This window comes from Polychytrium aggregatum (genome assembly GCF_025602895.1).
Source record: "Polychytrium aggregatum strain JEL109 chromosome Unknown BJ171scaffold_6, whole genome shotgun sequence".
Classification (NCBI taxonomy): Eukaryota; Fungi; Chytridiomycota; class Chytridiomycetes; order Polychytriales; genus Polychytrium; species Polychytrium aggregatum.
Window position 1 is genome coordinate 69,324 of NW_026516208.1, and position 16,970 is coordinate 86,293.

General features: G+C 55.8%; 4 protein-coding genes across 4 annotated transcripts; 1 reads left to right on the forward strand and 3 right to left on the reverse strand.

Annotated features, from left to right (window-relative positions):
• Positions 1 to 315: 315 nt before the first annotated feature.
• On the reverse strand, positions 316 to 6,906 carry BJ171DRAFT_472081 (uncharacterized protein; the record flags this gene model as incomplete). The annotated part of the gene is made up of 22 exons (XM_053108640.1): positions 316 to 421; positions 532 to 635; positions 760 to 951; positions 1,090 to 1,342; positions 1,472 to 1,728; positions 1,868 to 2,023; positions 2,221 to 2,328; positions 2,437 to 2,551; positions 2,649 to 2,896; positions 3,115 to 3,211; positions 3,367 to 3,502; positions 3,656 to 3,905; positions 4,060 to 4,138; positions 4,267 to 4,508; positions 4,698 to 4,778; positions 4,889 to 5,122; positions 5,275 to 5,355; positions 5,553 to 5,695; positions 5,815 to 5,957; positions 6,098 to 6,273; positions 6,311 to 6,457; positions 6,724 to 6,906. 22 exons carry the CDS (start codon positions 6,904 to 6,906, stop codon positions 316 to 318), a joined length of 3,531 nt encoding a protein of 1,176 aa, XP_052969835.1.
• Positions 6,907 to 7,216: 310 nt separating this feature from the next.
• BJ171DRAFT_491376 (uncharacterized protein) lies at positions 7,217 to 9,210 on the reverse strand. The gene is made up of 3 exons (XM_053109723.1): positions 9,099 to 9,210; positions 8,875 to 8,985; positions 7,217 to 8,689 (listed from the first exon to the last, which is right to left on the reverse strand). The coding sequence occupies exons 1-3, from the start codon at positions 9,189 to 9,191 to the stop codon at positions 7,547 to 7,549; spliced, it is 1,347 nt and encodes a 448-aa protein (XP_052969836.1). The 5' UTR covers positions 9,192 to 9,210; the 3' UTR covers positions 7,217 to 7,546.
• An 841-nt stretch (positions 9,211 to 10,051) lies between these two features.
• BJ171DRAFT_438759 (uncharacterized protein) lies at positions 10,052 to 11,769 on the forward strand. Its single transcript, XM_053108009.1, has 3 exons — positions 10,052 to 10,405; positions 10,607 to 10,775; positions 10,938 to 11,769. The coding sequence occupies exons 1-3, from the start codon at positions 10,264 to 10,266 to the stop codon at positions 11,581 to 11,583; spliced, it is 957 nt and encodes a 318-aa protein (XP_052969837.1). The 5' UTR covers positions 10,052 to 10,263; the 3' UTR covers positions 11,584 to 11,769.
• A 481-nt stretch (positions 11,770 to 12,250) lies between these two features.
• Positions 12,251 to 16,290, reverse strand: BJ171DRAFT_636050 (uncharacterized protein; the record flags this gene model as incomplete). The annotated part of the gene is made up of 8 exons (XM_053115701.1): positions 12,251 to 13,304; positions 13,591 to 13,693; positions 14,015 to 14,210; positions 14,776 to 15,003; positions 15,142 to 15,595; positions 15,719 to 15,754; positions 15,785 to 16,040; positions 16,245 to 16,290. The coding sequence occupies 8 exons, from the start codon at positions 16,288 to 16,290 to the stop codon at positions 12,251 to 12,253; spliced, it is 2,373 nt and encodes a 790-aa protein (XP_052969838.1).
• Between the last annotated feature and the right edge of the window lie 680 nt (positions 16,291 to 16,970).

Genomic DNA, 16,970 nt, shown 5'->3' on the forward strand with positions numbered 1-16,970 from the left:
CAAGGCAACTGGCAGACTTGGATCCTTGCCTTGTTCAGTCCGCACTCAATACTCTCAAATAGACAGATACTCCATTGACAACAAGACATCTAGTCTGGGGGAGGTGCCCACGCACATGGACAGGACAGCGAGTCGTTCATGCCAGTACATGCGCTTTGGCGATCGACAGATTTAGCCATCCAGTTATCGCGGAGAGACCTGCATGTTCCAGCGAGCTATTCTCGCTTTGATCGCTCGCCACTCTTCCGACGATGTGGAGTGAAAATGGGCACGTTTGTGACGTCCGTTCAGGAATGGATCGCTGTGTACGCCCGCTCACACGGTAAACTCATCCAGCGTCCGCTGCCGATAGCCGCCGTTTCGACTTGGGTCCTCGAGCCGGCTGACTTTGACATCGCCACTATCAATGCCTTTGATGTAGCTTTTATAGATGCACGGGTAACCGTGAGAATGGTGTCAGCATTTCTATTGGCAAAGAATGCCGCGCATCATGCTGAACACCCACTCCTCACACACCGCCCTGGTACCAACCTCATATCTTGGGGGGTAATCAGTATGTACTGGCAGTGTTGCTTCTCGCGGCTACGGGCATAGTCGATCAAGAACTTCATGCTTATACGACGGTTGACGGCATCCTGAAGGGAGGACAAGCGTAGCATATTTAGAACGAGACGAATGGATTGCAGGATCCAAGCCCACTTAATGCGATCGGCAGTGTGGGCTCTGGATATGCCTCCACAACCCGGAGGAATGACGCACCATGAAAACATCGAACTCGTCCAGGCACCGGAACGGATTGGCCATGCCGTCCCATATAGAGAGAAGCAAGCAGATGGTCGAGAAGCTCTTTTCTCCTCCAGAGAGTGACTTGGGATCTTTGGATGTTGATGACTTGTTGCTTTGTGTCTCGGAATATAGGCTCTGGGCTTTGGCTTGGTCTTCGACCGACACCTAGATGGGTAGAGCAACACAGCAGGCAGTCAGCAACGCTAGGTTGGCTTTCCATGCCGCCGAGATGTTGTTTATGCACCGCGATGCTAAGCTCGGTGGAGCGATAGTTAACCAGCAGCACCCATTCGCGCCGCATACCCGCAAAAACAGTCCACCATCCCGGAATTCCAGCTTGCCGTCGTATCCGCGCTTCTTCATGATTTCTTGGAACAGCAGTTTGGCGCGCATGATGATGAATTCGCGGAAGGCAACGAGCGAAGAGGCACGGATTTCGACAGCAGACTCAATCTTATCCTGGAGTCCTTTGAAGTCCTTGATCTGCTTCTTGATGCGGTTGTACTGGGTCACCTTGGCTTCATACTGCTTCGACACAGCCTCCTTGTCGCCGTGCCTGGATAGGCAGCATAGGTGCGTGGTGACTTGTTGTTAGTTGCGACAAGGATACTACCCGAAAATGCTGAACCTGAGTGGTGGTGGGGCGACGGCAACAGATCCCGCGCAAGGCATCCCGACAACTCACCGCTTGGCCTGCTCAGTAGCAAGGGCTGCTACTCGCGAGATTTCCTTTTGGAGAACCTCGATGGTTTTGTGCGTAGTGATTCGCTTCTGGGTGATTTCAAGAGCGGTCTCCACAGCCTCGTCGATCTCACTCGACTGTTTGTCGTATTCGCTCTTCAGATTTTCGAGCTCGCGGGAAAAGTCCTCGATCTGCTCCTTGACCGTGGCAATGGTTCCCTGTATCTGATCTTGGCTCTCGAGGTAGGCGTTCAACTCTCGCTGTGTGGATGGCATTAAATGTCAGCCCCGCACATGTAGTCCTTGCAGCATAGCGGTGGGGGAGGGCTATCGGTGAAGCGATCGTTTGGGGGCTGATGACCAGTGCGACCTGTGTCATTCACTCGTTTGCGGCACCCACCTTGAGCTTGTTGACCTGCTCGTGATGCATCCTGTTCTCGGCGTTCAGCTGCTCGATTCGCTGCTTGATTGGTGTGTCCTTTGCGACCAGGTCCAGCCGCTGGCGCTCGACGATCGTGAGTTTTTCCTGGGACTCATCGAGCTTTGCCTCCAGGCTCTGGGACGCCAAATACGGCATATTATAAGGACATGTTAGCTAGCTGCATCACGAATCAGGGCCGATTCCATCGTCCCACAGCCACACATAGCAGAAGAGACAGCTACAACGACAACCCCGTGGCAGCCGTGAAGCCAACACACGCAGCCAATGCTGTCGCCGCATCTTGGGATCGAAAGCACAGCAGTGCTACTCACATCCAGTGTGTTCTGGAGGACATGGATTGTTCCACGGTTGGAGTCTTCAGAGAGTTCCGTCTGAAGATCGTCGATTCGCCGATGCAAGTTTGTACTTTCACGCCTCAGCTGGTGACTGTTGGTCTTTAAACAAAGGCGCACGTCAGCAAATGGTCGTGGCAAGACTAGAACTTGAATGATCATGGCTTTGACCATGAGAATGGACCCGGAACGAACCTCGAGCTTCTGCCGCTTCTTCTGGCGGTCATCAATCTTCACCGAGAGCGCAGTGATATCCATGTTGAGGGTCTCGAGCCGGTCTGCGCTCTCTTTGAGGGCATCCTGCTCGGCACTACGGTACGGTGGATCAAATCAGCGCGATTCACGCTGGGTTGTAGAATTCTTGGTACAAGCGATGCCGATTCTCGCGGCCCGGGATAGGGACTCACCGAATATCAGACTCGATGTTTGTAACAAGCCGCTTGGCCCCTCTCCATCGGTTGAGGGCAAATGAGCCCTCCATGCCCTTCTGACCACACTCGTACAGGTCGCGTCGATCGTAGATCCTCCGGACGTTGTGAGGCATGCCGTTAAAGTGCGCAATCATGTCCAAGCCCTCGACACGGGAGTTGACCAGCGCGATACTCTCGATATTGTGGTTGACCACTAGACACATGAGTACAACCGGATTGGTAATCTGTTGTTTCGGAAAGGGGTGGGACGCTTCAGTGGGCGGCGGCCTGAGCGACAGACTCGGGCAGAATGCAAGGGCACAGCCACGCCGTGGACAAGAGCCTGGCGAACATCTCGGAATCCGGCTGGTTCATAACGGCATTCGCTGGCTGGGAGCGACCCGGGTCTCGATGGCAATCAGGCGCAGTCCATGCTTGTGCTCGTGCTGCTGTATATACTGACCTCGAGCATTCGATAGATCGTCACAAATTTCTCCTCAGGCTCTCCAGAGGAAAAGTCAAAGTTCCTCGCGTTGGTGTATCGAATGATCGGATTATCGCTGCTCAAAGCAACGCGCCAATGCAACGGAGATACCTGGTGAACAAGGGATGCAGACGGCAGATGTGCCCAGCACACTAAACTCGGGGAGTGGCGCAGCGTCGGTAGTGCTGGACAATGCAGTGACCAGATATGGCTGCAATAGCCAGAGCCTACCTCCTGAACTTTCTGAGGACGCCCTGGAGAGTCGAGATATCTCTGTTGGAGCTGATGGCAAATCCGTTCAGCGTTCGGCCGAGGCAGGACTCGATCACCTCGCCGTATCGTGCATCTCGCAGCTTGACGAACAATCCTGACGACGCAACAATTGACAAAGCGGTGTCAACTCAGAGTAGGTGCAAGCATTTGGTAAGCAAATCGTTGTGCGGCAACAAAAGTCATGCCGGACGAGAGCAGTATTGGTGGCGAAGGCATCCGGATGTCATCGCCGGAGCACAATACCCACCGAGTGGACCAACCGGCTTGGATCCAACCCATCGACCAGCCCTGTCGAGTCGATCGATTTCTTCAAGAATCTTGGGCATGGCATTGCCATAGACGAGCACGCTGTTCTGAGTCTGTTGCTGCATCGTTTCGATGCGCTTGCGGATGTCTTCAACCTTTCGACTCAGCCCGCCTTGATCGGCGCGGGCGTCTTGTCGCTCTTGGGTGAACCGCTCGAGCTCTTGATCGATCTCATCACGCTGGGCAGCCATCTGGGTGGATTTTGAGGCGAGGTGTCCGTCAAGATAGGCCGAAGGTCGTGCTGATGCTGGAGCAATATATTGCCCACAAACGCCATTCGCCTGACGCACCGCGACGATTCAAGACTGCTGTCCGACAAAGCAATTGCCGTTTGCAACCTCTCACCTCTTCGAGCTTGGTAGTGATTTCCGACCGGCGTTCCTTCATATCCTCCAGCTCTTGCTCCCGCTCAGCGCGGTTACCGCTAGAGACATCGGCACGATGGGTGAGCGATGAGGGCGCGGAGGATGCGATACCACATCACCGCGACCAGCGCATTCACATATGCCTCCCCCTTTGTTCGATGACGAACGGCTCAGGGTCCATCCGTACCTGGCTCCCAGACGCTTCTTCTCGGCCGCGAACTTGGCTGTGATCTTGTTCTTTTCAGCCGTCAGCTTGCGGATCTCTTCCTGCACTTCTTCGTTCTGAGACAAACACTCGCGCAGCTCGTCCTTGATTTGGACGCGCTCGTTCTGCAGCTCTTGAAGGCGGCTGGTGAACACTGGTGACGACAGAGACTCGATCTTTTCCCGACAGCGCTCAATGTCCTCGTTCAGCCGCTCTAGCTCGGCCTTGTACGCATGGAAGTCGAAGATAAATTAGAGAGTTTATCGGCCAAAGTGCAGGCTGCCGCTTGCAGCCCCTGGTGGTCGTTGGAGTGTGACAGTGGGCGGGGGAGCGATAGATTCCGATCGGAGGCGACGACGCGAGAGCAATGCCGCAGCACACAACACGCAATAATCCTGTCTGTTGTTACTTACATTGTTCTGACTGACGTGCTCTTCTCGTCGGTTGATCTTACGCTGTCGCGATTCGATAGCGTCGTGCTGCTTCTTCAAAGCCTGTGGTAGCGAGCGGTCAGCTGCATCGTCTGACACCACAACGTCATACTACCCTCTTGGACAAAGGGCAGTGTTCACGCACCGACATATGTCGGTGTATGCGTGCGTACCTGCTCTTGATCGACAATGGTCGCCCAGATCAGCTCGTTCTTCAAGGAGTGGATGGTGTCCTGGTAGTCCTCCATTTGCTCAAGATCCTGTCGGAGAGTCATGGTCAACCACACCGCTGCGTACTGGGCCCCGTGGCACCAATATGCCTGCTGCAACAGATGAGGATAAAGCAATGATCCCACCTTCATCCGCTCCTTGAGTTTTACGATGTCATCCTTGAGCTCAAGGATTCTCTGTCGAAGATAAGTTGACGATGGTGAGCACAGCATCCCCGATGTTGCTGTTGGATTCGGCTTGTGCATGCACAAGTCTTGATCAACAGGCCTATGTTGGCTTGTGGCCAGAGCTGATGTGTTTCTCGACAAGCAGCTGCGGGACAATATACCTTGACCTGGACCTGGGTGCTTTCGCGCATCTTTTGCAGGTTCTGCTTGATAATGCTGTAGTCATCGTGGAGCTGGCTGAGCTGTGTGCCTTTCAAGAAAGCCTGCGACAGAAACCGCATTTTTTAGTTGACGATCGTTGGTCGGGCCAAATTGTGATTCCAACGCCCGGAGAAAAAAAAGTCATAGATTGCTGGAAAGGAGGGTAAAGATGGAACTTCCCCTCTCGACCTGGAAATGGGTCGACAGTGTCCAGAATGGCGTTGGGATGTAGACGAACCTGATACTTTTCCTGAGGTGTGCTGTTGCCCAGGAACATGCGCGCTGTATCTTGCGTCAGGATGGCGAGCGGGTTCTCGACCTGAATCTGGAAGTGGTCGCAGATTGCTACGAGGTCCTCCTTCTTGGTGGAGACGAGGGTTTCTGAGACGTGGTGTGTGATGATATCAGTGTAAGTTGGGTGCTTGCATGTCGAGGCAATAAATCTTGGCTGGACGGCAGTATGGCTCAAGGCGGGAGAGGGTATGCTGCTCTGGTCTTACTGTTACTGGACATGATTTTGTAGGTGTGTGGCTTGCCGCTGTCGGCGGTGAGTCTGCGAGTGATCTCGATGAAGTCGCCATATGTGCCTGGCTCGAAAGCGTCCTCGCCAGTGTTTCGAATCCGGACAGTGATCTCAGCGGAACTGTAAGGAGGGGCAGAGCCAAAGGGCGGCAATGCAACAGATGGCGTCGATTACGAGCTGTCTCATCACTTCCAAGAATGGATCTGTGCGCCTCGATCGTTTGATCCGGATATGCTGTGGGCAACCAGATTCTGTGGTACCTCTCTCCTTCCTTGATGAAATTCTTCAGATTCTGGCCACGATTGGTGAAACTCGCCTTGCCTCCAAGGCAGATCATCAGGCCGGTGAGGATGGCGCTCTTTCCACCTTCAGGAGGCGAAGCACAGCGAGTCGAATCAGATCCGAGGCTCAAGTAATGCGGTTCTGTGGCGATGTGCTGGTGCGAAGAGGACCAAGGCCTGTCCAAATCATACGGGGTGTGGTCTGGCGGCTGGACACTCACTGCCGTTGTGGCCGATGACAAAGTTGATCTTTGGGTTGAAGTCCACAACCAGATATTTGTGGCACATGAAGTTGACCAGCTCGATGCGCTCGACGGTGCCACAGTAGCTCTCATCGTCCTGCGTTGGTTGCAAGGAAGAATGACGACGCCGTTTGACACGGGTGGTCATGATCCGCGGCAGTGTCAATTGGACGGATCAAGCATCGGCATACCGATAGAGGGGGAGGCATGCAAATATCGTTCAAAGATTGAAGATCGCCGTGGATCACAGGCAGCGGTGCGGGCTGCTGCAGCCTTGTCCATCCTTCAGCGGCACTCGCTTGGGGACGAGATTCCAAGGATCTACGATGGCCCTCGCCGATGCGATAGCAACAGAATCCGCACCTCGCAGTGCTTCTTGGACGACCGGAAGTGGCCGGCATCTTCGGACTTGCGCTTTCGGGATCCAGAGAGGATGTCGGTCTGCGAGTCTGAAACGGGATTGTTCTGCGAAGCATCCTCCTCGTCAACAAGGGCCGAGGCAGCGAGTCGCAGATCGGGAGGATCGACCAGTGGCTGTTGGGACATTGGAGGAGGAGAAGACAGCGGGCTCTGCTGCGAGCGGGGCGACAGGAGCCGCTGCTTCCTTGAGTTTTGTCGTGCGAGATCCTCTTTCATTTGGTGACGGCAGCAGCAGCAGCAACAGCAGCAGCAGCAACAGGATGAGCAGGAGGACGGTGCTGGCTGGTCCAGAAAGCCGCCATTGGACTCGGAGGCTTGTGCGGAGCACCACGTGGACGAAACAGGTGACATCGGCGTGACTGGACAACTGCGCATGCGCTGGATCGAGCCAGGCTGGGAACAATCGCACCAGATCCACAGAAGCTCAGCAGGCCAGTGAAAAGCAGAGTCCCGTTGCTTTCTGGACCAACTGTATTTGGCATCTATGAGAATCATGAATGGGCGGCGACGGCAGAAGTGGCCAGGGAAAAGGGCACCCAAGAGAGAGAGAGCCGAAACAACATTCGCTTCGACTGCTCGGAAGTGATCGATACCAGTGCAGAATAAAACGGGATCATACGATGGATAGAATAGAAACTACTGCCAGCGGCAGACAATGGCGCCTGGTGGATACTACGACGCTCGGGACAGGGGAGCAGAGGAACAGCCCATCCACGGAGGCTAGCGAATAGCGGAATAGAGGGGCGATATTAATGGCGCATGTGGTTTACAGCGGCTGGTCCTCCAAAAAGTTGAGAGGAACCACGCCCATGAGGCCGCCTTCGTTGATGCCCATGCCCCAGCCGTCCTCGTAGGTTTCGGTGACTTGAACAACTTCGCCAGGCTGTAGAGGAAGCTCATCCGGACGCTGAGGGATGCGGCCAATGCGGACACGGTGATATCGGCCAAGTGGAGGAGAGGTTGGGCGCAAGCCCTCAACGGCGGGAACCTCGCCGTAGGAGCCCGCAGGCGAAGGGAGGCCGTGGGGCGGAGGCAAAGGCGATGGAGCATACATATCGTCACCCACGTAGGCCATGTTCTGTGCCGACAGCGTTCTGGTCTGTTTGTACTGTTCAGCGTAGCGTCGGCGGTAGAGGAAGTAGGCCGATCCAGTCAAGACAATCGGGATGCAGATGGCGGCAACCACGATTCCGATGATGACGCCCGTGTGGCTTCCGGAATCGGTGGTTGTGGCCGTGCCGGTGATCGTACCGGTTGGGGTGGCAACCGGGACCGTGGCTGTGTTGGGTCTGGCGACGATCGGCTGGGTCGACGGAGCCACGACGGAGGCCGGTGCAGGAATGACCTGTGTGTTCTGGGTGACTGGATTCAGGCTTGTTTGGATGACGGTGCTTTGGGCCGGATTTGTGGTTGCCGGCGGCGGGTTTGCTGCGGTTGTGGTAGTGGTGGTGGTGGTGACCGTAGTGGTTGTAGTGGTCGTGGTGGACTGAGGCTGATCAGTCGACTTTCGGGTCGGAGGCGGCGGCGGCGGCGGCGGCGGAGAAGGAGGAGGAGGCGATGGAGACGCAGAAGGAGAAGCCTGGGTTGTGGGCGCAGGCGAGTTGGTCTGCTGGGTGGTCTCTGGGGCAGCCGAGGTTGCAGCAGCGCTCGGACTGGCCGAGGAGTTGCCAGCACCAGCCAAGGCAGCAAAGTTGACAACACGGGAAGCAGATCCCTGAACAGAGAGTGGGGAGGGTGATTGGCTGCTCTGGCCCGTGCAGTCGGTAGCATCGCAGGCCTCGACGAAGTAGCTTCCGTCAGCAAAGGCCTCGTGGGTCTTGAGGTTGAAGTAGGTTATCTTTCCATTGACGATGGTCTTTGGGAACGGGGTGCTGACGAGCAGATAGTCGCGGCTGCCTGTGGCAGCGTTCTGGAAGAAAGGTCGCCGGGGAAGCATTGGTATTGGTGGGCAAGACGGCAGGATGGGTAAGGTGGCAAATACGAGCTAGGGCCACATGCTGACGGGAACATGCTCGCTTCGAGACAGGATCTGTGCCGGCGCTGGGCTGCGGACAACGAGGCCGCGAGCAATGCCAGCGGGCCAGGGCGACCTACCACTAGATAGATGGACAGCGAGCGGGCGGTGGCATCATCAAAGGCACCCGAAGTGGACCAGGTCAGAGTGAACTGCAGCGGGTCGCTTGGCGCGATGGGCGCAGGGTTGGTCTGGGTGTCAAATGCAGGGAGGTTGGCGTGAGCAGACGGCGCGAGCGAAAGTTGGCACGGACACCGGTGCAAGACAGTGCAGGGCGGCAAGGCTGCCACCCGACGGAGCATACGTTGACGGAGAGACCGAAGGAGGCGGCAGCGGCGGCCTGAGCCGACAGCACGAGCGACACGGTGCCCAGGACGGCGGTTTTCTCCCAGAGCATGTTGCAGGCAGGCGAAGATGGATGCGCAAAGAAGGCCAGAGGGCTGACGGGGATGCGGACGAGGAAAACGGCGAAGGACGGCGACGGCGCGGGGGGGGGAGCGTGGACCGATGTGGGACCGGTGTGGGACCGGTGTGAAACAGAGGGCACACGGAGCGCTGCTCCTTGTGGGGAGAGCCGCAAACAGGGAATGTGGTTCTGATTACGATGTTGATGTTGATGCTGATGCTGATGCTGATGCTGATGCTGATGCTGATGCTGATGCTGATGTTGATGTTGATGTTGATGTTGATGATAATGATGGCGTTGATGTTGGTGTTGATGCTGATGTTGATTATGATGACCGCTGTCGATGATGCTCATTGGTGTGATGCTGACTGTTGCGGACCGTCCCATTGTCGCTGTTGCGCTGTGTGGGGCCTTGCGCCTCCCTTAATTCTTCAGCAGCCTACATGTGGTCGGACAGCAGTCTCAGTGGCGCGGTGCCCCAGACAAGGCGCCGTCGTAGTGACACAGCAGGACGTGTGTGGCGACGCTGGATTGTGTCACTGCCGGTGGCAGGACTCGGACAGACCCGGAACGGCTCGGACAGATGCGGGACAGGCACAACAACAGCGCGTGTGTGCGCAGCGGACTCGACAGCCTGTGTCACTTTGGTCGCGCACACGGTGCGCCTGTGCGCGTCTTGGACAGGTCCAGAAAGGCAGACGCGGCTGCTGCGCACTGACAGAAATAGCTGGGCGCGCGGTGACGCGGCTCTGTGCGTGTCTTTTTTTGGGCACGGCGGTACCGCAACAGCCCCGACTGTGTGCACAATCAAGCTCACATCCATCAACAGCACAGTGCTCCCCTGTGTACAACGCCGCGCCAACGGCACAGTCCACAATAGCGCGGCCTCCTTTGCCCCTTGGCCTTCGCCCAGACAGCTCCTTTCTTTCTCGACCCTCGTCCGTGTTGCTCTTCCTCTTCTTTCGCCATCGGCCCGCTCGAGGCATCCCAACCGATCTCCTGTCGCCCGTCCCCTCGCCTGCTCGGTCGCATCCGCTGCATCCACTCTCTGCCTGCATCTGAAATGGCTGCCGCTCAGCAACAGCAAGTCCCATGGGCCAACGCCCTGCAGCAGGCCTTCAGGGCCAATTTCCCCAACGCGGCCCAGTCCGGATTATCCACCGTTAATCCGTTCTCCAGCTCGAGCCAGACCCCGCCCGATCCCGGTAGGCTACGCTCGGCTTCGCTGGGTCCTTGCCCACCTCCTATTGGCCGCAATCGGTACTTTCGCGCGGCCTGTTGGCACCGGCTCTCCCGCAGGCGCCATCGGCAATTTGCAGGGCTTTGGTCTGTCCTGCTTGCCCACCGCTCTGCTGACAACGCTGCTGACAACGCTGCTAACAACTCTGCTCCGATCGTGCCGTCAGTCGTCGTCCAACTTGCCTCGGTCAAGTCTAATGGCACCCCAAAGATCCAGCCGCTGGTCTTCCAGGACTTTTTGGCCGCTGATCCCCGCATCCTTGTGTTCTCGGCCGCAACCAGCAACCCCGAGCTCATGAGTGTCGTCAAATCCGGCCAATCCCACGAGATTTACTGGTACGTCGAGACCCAGCCGCTGGCGGCGTAGCCTGTATCCCAGCGCGCAGACGGGTTGCCTGATGTACTTTGCCCTGCGCTGGCTTGATACACCGTCCTTCCGCCTGCTGGCGAGACCAGCCAGGCAATCGTCTCACACCCATTCCATCGCCACCCCTTCAGGTCCATGCCCAAGACCAAGGAGACCTTTGTCCTCTCCTCCTCCAGCCGTCTCTACATTGTCTGTGCCTCCACCCTGTCGGGCCGATTCGGCTCGGCTCCCAGAAAGGTCATCGTCGGCGACGAGGGCTCGCAGGCGGCCCTCAATCCGGAAGAGTTCTGGGAAACCGAGCGCATTCGCTTGTGGCACAAGATTTCCCCATTCTATCGGGCCTCCTTCACCTGGCCGAGCTCGGGCGAGGTCAGGACCCCGAATCCCAACGAGTCGTGGTCCGTCTATCGCGACCAGAACCAAATCAAGGTGTCGTCGCCCGTGTCGCTTGGAACCGGTTTCCGATACACCCGTCTGGACGTTGTCGGTAGCGAGTTCAACGGACAGACCCCGCCACTGTCTCCCAGCTTGCTCGCCAAGTTCCAGAACGCCACCATCAACAACCACTCGACTCTGGAGCGCCGAGCCAAGATGACAAAGGAGGAGGAGGACCAGTGTGTGCACAACGCTGCTTTTGACAACTTTTGCCTCATCATCTTCAAGGTCACCCGTGTCGACCACACGGCCTGCGCTTCGAACAACTCCGGTCCCCCAACCCGTACCGTTTACACCTGCACAAAGGAGGGCTCCTGGGTTATTGACGACGTCAACCCTTAAGCGGCATACCCAGAGGTGGCCGGGCGCTACAAGCGCGTCTGCGAGCAGCGTCCCAGATACTCGCCTGTTATCAAGGAGGAGTGCCCTGGCCATCAATGCCTGTGCGAAATGGAAGGAGACACCCGATTCTGAGGCCAGTGGTCATTTTTTTGGCTGTTGAATACATACATACATACTCATTCATCACATCGGCGGCACGCTACCCTGCAGCGGTGCCAAAGTTGATGCTTCCCGGGCATGATCGTGCAGCACGAGGCCCTCAGTGCATCGGCGTGGATGCGGCACTGCTTCTGATCAAACATTATGGCCAGACCGAGTATGCTTCTGCTTCCAAGGGAAACAGGTATTGCCTTGATTTCCTCTTTCTCTCTTTCCTCTCCTTACCGAGAGACCTGAAGCCTGTCCTGAACCCATACCCACCGTGATGGTTCGTGATTGCAGCCACCAGACTGTCTGCCTGTCTGCCTGCCCTCGCCCGTGTTGCTTGGACAACCCCTGCCATCGCCATTCGCGATGTGGTCAATCAACCACCGTGTTTTGGACCGATAGACAGGTGTCCAGGAACAACATCCGAATCGTGAAAGTAAGGAAAAAATGTACCCGGTTTCGTTGTCAAGAATGCACCCTCAACACTCCCCGATCGTGTTCCCGGCGACGCCGCTGTCTGTCACTCGTTCAGACTGCTTGATTCGGTCGAGCGGCCGTCCTTGTCCGAGCCGTGAACATGGCACATAAATCGCCTTCGTGCCTGCTCGTAGAGCTCAAAAAACTGATTGAGATGTGCCCGCTTTTCAAACTCGATTTCGTACGAAAATACCCCACTGCGGATCAGCAGAGTCGCTTTGGGAATCGCCGTTGCCGTCGCCGTCGCCGCCACCTGCTTGAGCGGTACCAGGAACGAGCTTGAGACCTGCGCGGATGTCGTGGGCAAAGGCTCGTTCGAGAAGTTGGAGGTGCTCTTGCGAATCTGGCCTCCTTTGACAATGTCGCAGCTCGACAGCTTCACTATTGCAGGCTCCTGAACCGAGATCTCCTGGACGTCGGCCATCACCAGCCGGTCAACCTCTGGGAAGACAAAGAGAAGATATCGCGTGGCCTCGATGCCGGTCGAGTTCAACAGCCGCAGTCGTGTATCGAACGTGTGTACTTCAGACAGCTGAATGTTGTCTTGAGGCGCTTCGAACTTGAGATCTGGCACGGCCGTTCCGGTGTACCCGGCTTCAAATTCGCTGCCGGTCGTGGTCTGCAACATGATCAAAGCCAGTCGCTTGGCATATAGAGCCACGGGCACGCCAAACGACGCCAGTCCCATTAGTACGGCGACAACGACGTTGCGAGTGATTGTGATCGTCCGGGAGTTGGGCAACACCAACAGCTCGTAGACGACAAGCGTTCCGAGCAGCAGAGCCACCATAACAACGATCACGCTTCTCCAGGTCTCGCTTGACTCTTTGAGCTTCTTCCGGGTCGTGCGGGTGAGAGTGGCCATGATCATGCACGCCAGGATCAATAGCACGGCCAACGTATAGATGATAGCCAGGTATGCATCGAACGGGTTTACATATCCACAGTCCAGGAAACTCTCCGAATCCACGATCAATAGTACGGCCGTCGGTCGATTGGCTTGTCGCCATATCATGCCCAGGATGAATTGTGCCACGACAGCAATCATTGCAAGTGCGATCAGGGTGGTGTCCGAGTGTATGAAAGAACTGCCCTGGCTGGCGTCAAATATGTACACCAGCCGAATCGACTTCCAGAAAATGACGCTGAGAGCGCACGCAATGAGACACATTAAATGAGGTCCATATGACGAGATCCACAGAATGCGCCCACAAAATCATGATCATTGGATTGTCTCAGCCGCTCCCTAGTCCATCGTATCCTCGCCAATGAGGGTAGCATTGGGGCCATGTCCGCCACAGGATCGAGGGCATGAGGACTACAAGCGGCGGCTGGAGGCTTGGGATCAAAGAAACAGACAAAACAAAACTCGGAAGCGCATACCTGAATACAAGCGTGAAGCTCATTGCCGGAAGCATCACTCTTGTCGTGCATAGTGTTGTGGTTGGAGCCAGCAGATACATGAGCGCCGCGAACTGGCCACCAACTTGAGACAAGGCCGAAAGGTGGAGCCCATTAATGACGATAATAGTTGGATATCGGTGTGAACGAGCTGCGATCTTCCGGTAGCGGCTCGGTCCGTGGCGGCACCGATGGTGCATGACCCAGTATCTCTGTCAAGGACATAGCTCCACGACTGGCAATCTCCGCAACTGGCGACCTCCTCTGCCAGCAGCGCCGCTCATAATCTCAAAACGAAGCTCCTTCAGCAGATCGTCCCATCGAAAATATCACAGATGAGAGCCGAGCGACCATGCAACTGTCGGCCATCAAGTAAGCACTGCGCAAGCTGGACACACAAACTTACAGCAGCCAACCATGATCACTGTACAGCACATCCAGCTGATGCTCTTGATGATTTCATGGTGTCGATACCATAGTATGCCGAGCAGAATCGCAGCATTTGCCGCCATCAGTAGCACAATGGCAGAGAGTGCCATCATCCGGACGGCCATTCTGCTGCCAGGCTCGATCTGCAGTGGTGCGGCAACCTCGGAGCAATCCTGGGAGTTAACGTTGAGGTATCCGACCGAGCACACACATGCGTTGATACTGGGATCCATGAAGGGCCCAAATAAACAAACGCCGTGGCTGCACGAATCAAGCTTGGTAAGCAAAAGTCCGTCAAAGGAAGGATTGCAGGCCGATGTGTTGGAGTAGAGCGGCAGACCATTGTACGAAAGCGTTTGCAGAACCGAAAACGAGTAATGTCGCAAGCTTGGGGGCAGTGGTAGGAACAAGTTGTCGACACAGGTAGCCTAGAGACAACAAAGACGGTGAGAGAGGGTACGTGCAGCCGAGGTTACCGTCGCGGTTTCGACAGAGCACATTGTCCTTCCAGTATTTTCAGATATTCGCCTCATATCAAGTGTCACTGAATGACAGGCATCAAATTGGTAGTGCTGGCAGCAGACCAGCAGACCAGCAGACCAGCAGACCAGCAGACCAGCAGACCAGCAGACCAGCAGACCAGCAGACCAGCAGTCAAGAAAGCCGAGTGTTCGGGTCGCGATATCACCATCCAGCCTTCGAACAGCTACGAAAATCACAAGCAACCGGGGCACTCACAATTGCGGAGCTGTTGGAGAGTGTCCACCACAGGTAGTTGAGAGTGAATCGCACTTGATCTTGAGTAAGAGCGGTGTACAGGTTGGTGCGTACAATGTAATAGCTTGCGGCCATGAGCGGATAAGCACCCGAGCGGCTCGAGTCGATCAGCACCGAGTCCAAATAGCGCTCAATGTCGTTGGTGTACATGTTGAGTCCAGAAGGCACCGCAATATTGTCAACCTCGAGCTAGAAGCAAAGCACACAGCCAAATAGCATAGCAGAAGTAGTGGAATGGTCAGAGAAACCGATGATCTTGTCGCAAGCGAGTGGCTCAGATGCTCAGCGCTCACGGAACAACGTAATTCGCTATATTCGCTGCCCTACATTCATGTTGGTCATATTCAGACTGGTCACCACACCGCTTCGGTTGATGATCGACGCCAAGGAGAACGACAAGGCCGATCCATAGGTTTCGATGGTAGTGAAAGCATCGGAGGCATCCAAATATCCTATTGTAAATGGTACGCTTTGGATAACGCTGCAAAGAGCCATGTTGGTTGGTGACATGATCGGCTGGGGCCCGGTCGCGACTCCGTTCTGCCAATTGGTGAGCGGGAACGTTGTCGAGACAGATCCAACCGAGCTATTGAAGGAAGCGAGCGACTTGAGGAGGTTGCGTGTTGTGCCGGATGTCCCCGAGTGGATGACGACCTGGATGCTGGCTGAGATGGCTGAAAGCCATGGATTCAGAGCAGTCAACCGACTGTCGTTCCATCGGCTGAGCGAGCCGCTGAAGATGTCGACCATATTCTGTCTCGAAAGCACCATGCTTGGATAGCTGGAATTGCCCAAGTTGTAGGCCACTGCGATTGCTCTGTATTGTCGAGGGCCGAAAGCGGCGCGGAACATAGATATCATGGAGGATCAGATAGCTACCAACAGATTATGCATGGATACACACCTCGAACCTGGCGGCGAGCATTCATCTGCGTTCATCCTAAGATCCAACAGCTGCCAAGGAACTCACCCAACCACGGACGGAATGCCAACCAGTCCCGAGGAAGTGGTGTTTGGTCCGTACGTTCCAGCATGCGTTGGGATGGTGTCTGATCCGGCAAAGGCAAATGTTGGGTCGGAAATCAGCGACTGGACTCCGATACCGGATGAAGTTGGGGAGTAGATCATCGCCGTTCCATTGTACGAGAACTGGGTCGTCCAGTTCTGGTACACCACCGACGGGAACGTTGCCCCACCCGAGCTGAGGACGTTTGCATCGATAATGCCTTGTATGGGCCGGAAGCAGGAGAAGCGTCGATATCATAATCGAGCGCGATAGCGATTGCGATGGCAGATCCAGCCAAAGAGTGATAGAAAGTAGCAAGGGCGTCAGCATCGCAAACGGAGCCGCATCCCCATGTCCAAAACATATACTTCTGTATTAACCCTGTCCACAGGACAGGCGATCTGCTCGATAGCGACGGCCATACCAGCCCAAACAAGCGCAGCTAGTAAGAGCCAAGCAAGTTTCGACATGGGTTCAAATTCAGCTTGATGATAACAACAGCCCTGGCGACGTCGAATAATGCGTGGGAATCGCTGGTGCAAGTGACCGGCAAGCCCGCTGCAGCATATATATACTCGTTTCGACCATTGGAAGGTGGCAGATTTGCCAACAGATAGCGAGTGGAGAAACGTGCTCTCCAGGCAGGGTATCGTGCGGTTCAAAATCCGTCCCTGCCGAAGATGGACACCCAATCCATCTCGACCGCATTCACTCGTCGATTGGACGAACTATATGCATCGATGATGTCACCTCTGACCGTCCATGCCCTATTATATCGATGAACAATAGTCGATTTGTGTCCACGACCGTCTGGCTCCGATCTGGCATGGTTGTTCGGGAGTCCAATGGCACCGGCGCCCCATGGCCACGATGTTTCAGGCGGGGAACAATTCAACCCGATCGATACTTTACGAGTATCGCCGGAAGACGAGGTTGGTTGCGAATGTGTGTATTCAAGCAGATCGAGCCAATGGCAGAGGGAGAGGGACGGCAGAGACAGCCCATGGCAATCAATGACAATGGCATCGCACAGGAGGCCGGGAACGGCGGGGTCGGGATCGCATCGCCGCCAGAGGCGACAGATCCAGGACCAACGCCGGCCAATAAATAAGGAGAACAAACACGCATGAAACATCGAGAACATGATGGA